This window comes from Camelina sativa, chromosome 3 (assembly GCF_000633955.1).
Source record: "Camelina sativa cultivar DH55 chromosome 3, Cs, whole genome shotgun sequence".
Lineage (NCBI taxonomy): Eukaryota > Viridiplantae > Streptophyta > Magnoliopsida > Brassicales > Brassicaceae > Camelina > Camelina sativa.
In genome coordinates, this window is record NC_025687.1 from 22437690 (window position 1) to 22439483 (window position 1794).

Below are 1794 nucleotides of genomic sequence, written 5' to 3' on the forward strand. Positions count from 1 at the left end.
ATGAAATGACTTATGTCACATGTAGTCATATTAAAGAAGATTTATATAATTAAATGCATATATCTAAAGTATTAGGTAAATCTAATTACTAAAAGAATAATCAAGTAATGATAAATAAATAAAGATAAATATAGCATTATATTATAGTTAAAACAAAATTACAATTATAATTAAATATAATAAATGTTAATGATGATATATTTCTTCAAAACATGTCATTTGAATATTTAATGCTAGATATCTTCTTTTAATGTTTATATATATACAGGTAGAACATAATCAAGTATATGCAAACAATACCAAGTCTAATAAGAGAAAACAAAATATGTCTGATAAAAAATTGCAAGAACGTCCAGGCAAATACCATCAGCCCAAGAATATAACCCCGATAGAGCCTGGACTGACCCTCAATGAAAATGGCTTACCGTTAAGACCTAATAAACCCGTTTGTCCACATTTCAGTCGCTTCGGCCTTTGCAAATCCGGTCCAACTTGTAAATTTGATCATTCTTCCTCATCCTCACGTAGCAAATTATGAAAAATGAAACTGAAATTCCCTATCTTTCGTTCCGTTTATTCTAAATAATACTATAATATGTTATCCATATATATATGCAAAATCATGTATTTTATTCACCATTTGTAATAACAATATATGAAAGAATGCAATGATCAAGTTGATCACCATGGTTATCAAAAATGTTCATTTCATGTAACAAGATTAGACTTTTTGTTTCGATTTAATGCAACCAAACAAAGGCCTGATCAAGTTAAGAGTCTCTAATAGATACATAATCAATGCCTTGAAAATAAACACAAAAGAGGATCTTACCTTATTTTACTGACATTGTTTACTTATGAGATTAAACAAGGATCACAACAACAAACACACTGATGCCAAACTCTCCTATCATGATCTTGGGGTTAGATACTTAGACTCTTCCTTGGATTTGACAACCTCTCATATCATGATCTTGGGGGTAGACACTTTAGACTCTTCCTTGGCTGTATCTTCTGGAAGAAGGAACATAAATAAAACCAATTAGTGAACACACAGATAATCTCCAAAGGCGACTTCTAATCATGATCATATCCATTTGCCTTCCCCTAAAGCTCTAATACATTTCGACTCTAACCCCGTTTAGTCTTTGTAACTGATGCGCGCAGACATGTCTCTTTTTATCCAAACCCTCAAAGCTAGCCTAGTTTGTATTTGCATATCCAATCAAAAAGTATAGATTTATGCAAATAGCTGATTACACAATATCAACACTAGTAGAGCATAATCTGTTTCTGTTCAGCAGGTGACATGTAATAAGCAAACATCTAAGAGAACAATTAAATTACTTGATTGAGTGATTGTGGTGATAATATTTGAATATCTATCCCCAATGAAAACAAAAGAAATCTTAGCTTTACAAAATTCAATAATAGAGAAATCTATAAATTTAACTGATGACAAACAAAAACAGATACAATATTTGCAACAAGAAATAAAACACCAACAAATGAACAACAATTAAGTGACCCACAAGTCACAAAAAAAAAAAGAAGTTGAACTACTAAACCAAGAATGTTCTGAACTCCCAAATGCCACGAACCAAATTGTGGATTTTGGGGATGGGTATCGATCGACACCAGGGGTAGTGTCGATCGGCACCAACAATTTTTGGTTCGACCAGATTGGTTTAAATTGTCGATTTGGTTCGGTTTGGTTTAAGTGAAATCTTAAAACCAGGGTATTTAAGTGGGATGTCGACCTAGATCGTGGCTTCAATGTTGTTTGCCATTTTC

The 1794-nt window shown here is 32.1% G+C and overlaps 1 protein-coding gene across 1 annotated transcript; it reads left to right on the forward strand.

Moving 5' to 3' along the window:
• On the forward strand, positions 306–681 carry LOC104777729 (zinc finger CCCH domain-containing protein 13-like). The gene has a single exon (XM_010502032.2). It carries the CDS (start codon positions 326–328, stop codon positions 536–538), a length of 213 nt encoding a protein of 70 aa, XP_010500334.1. The 5' UTR covers positions 306–325; the 3' UTR covers positions 539–681.

Coding starts and splice junctions, on each gene's coding strand:
- LOC104777729 (XM_010502032.2), top strand. CDS start 326: ATGTCTGATAAAAAATTGCAAGAACGTCCAGGCAAATACCATCAGCCC.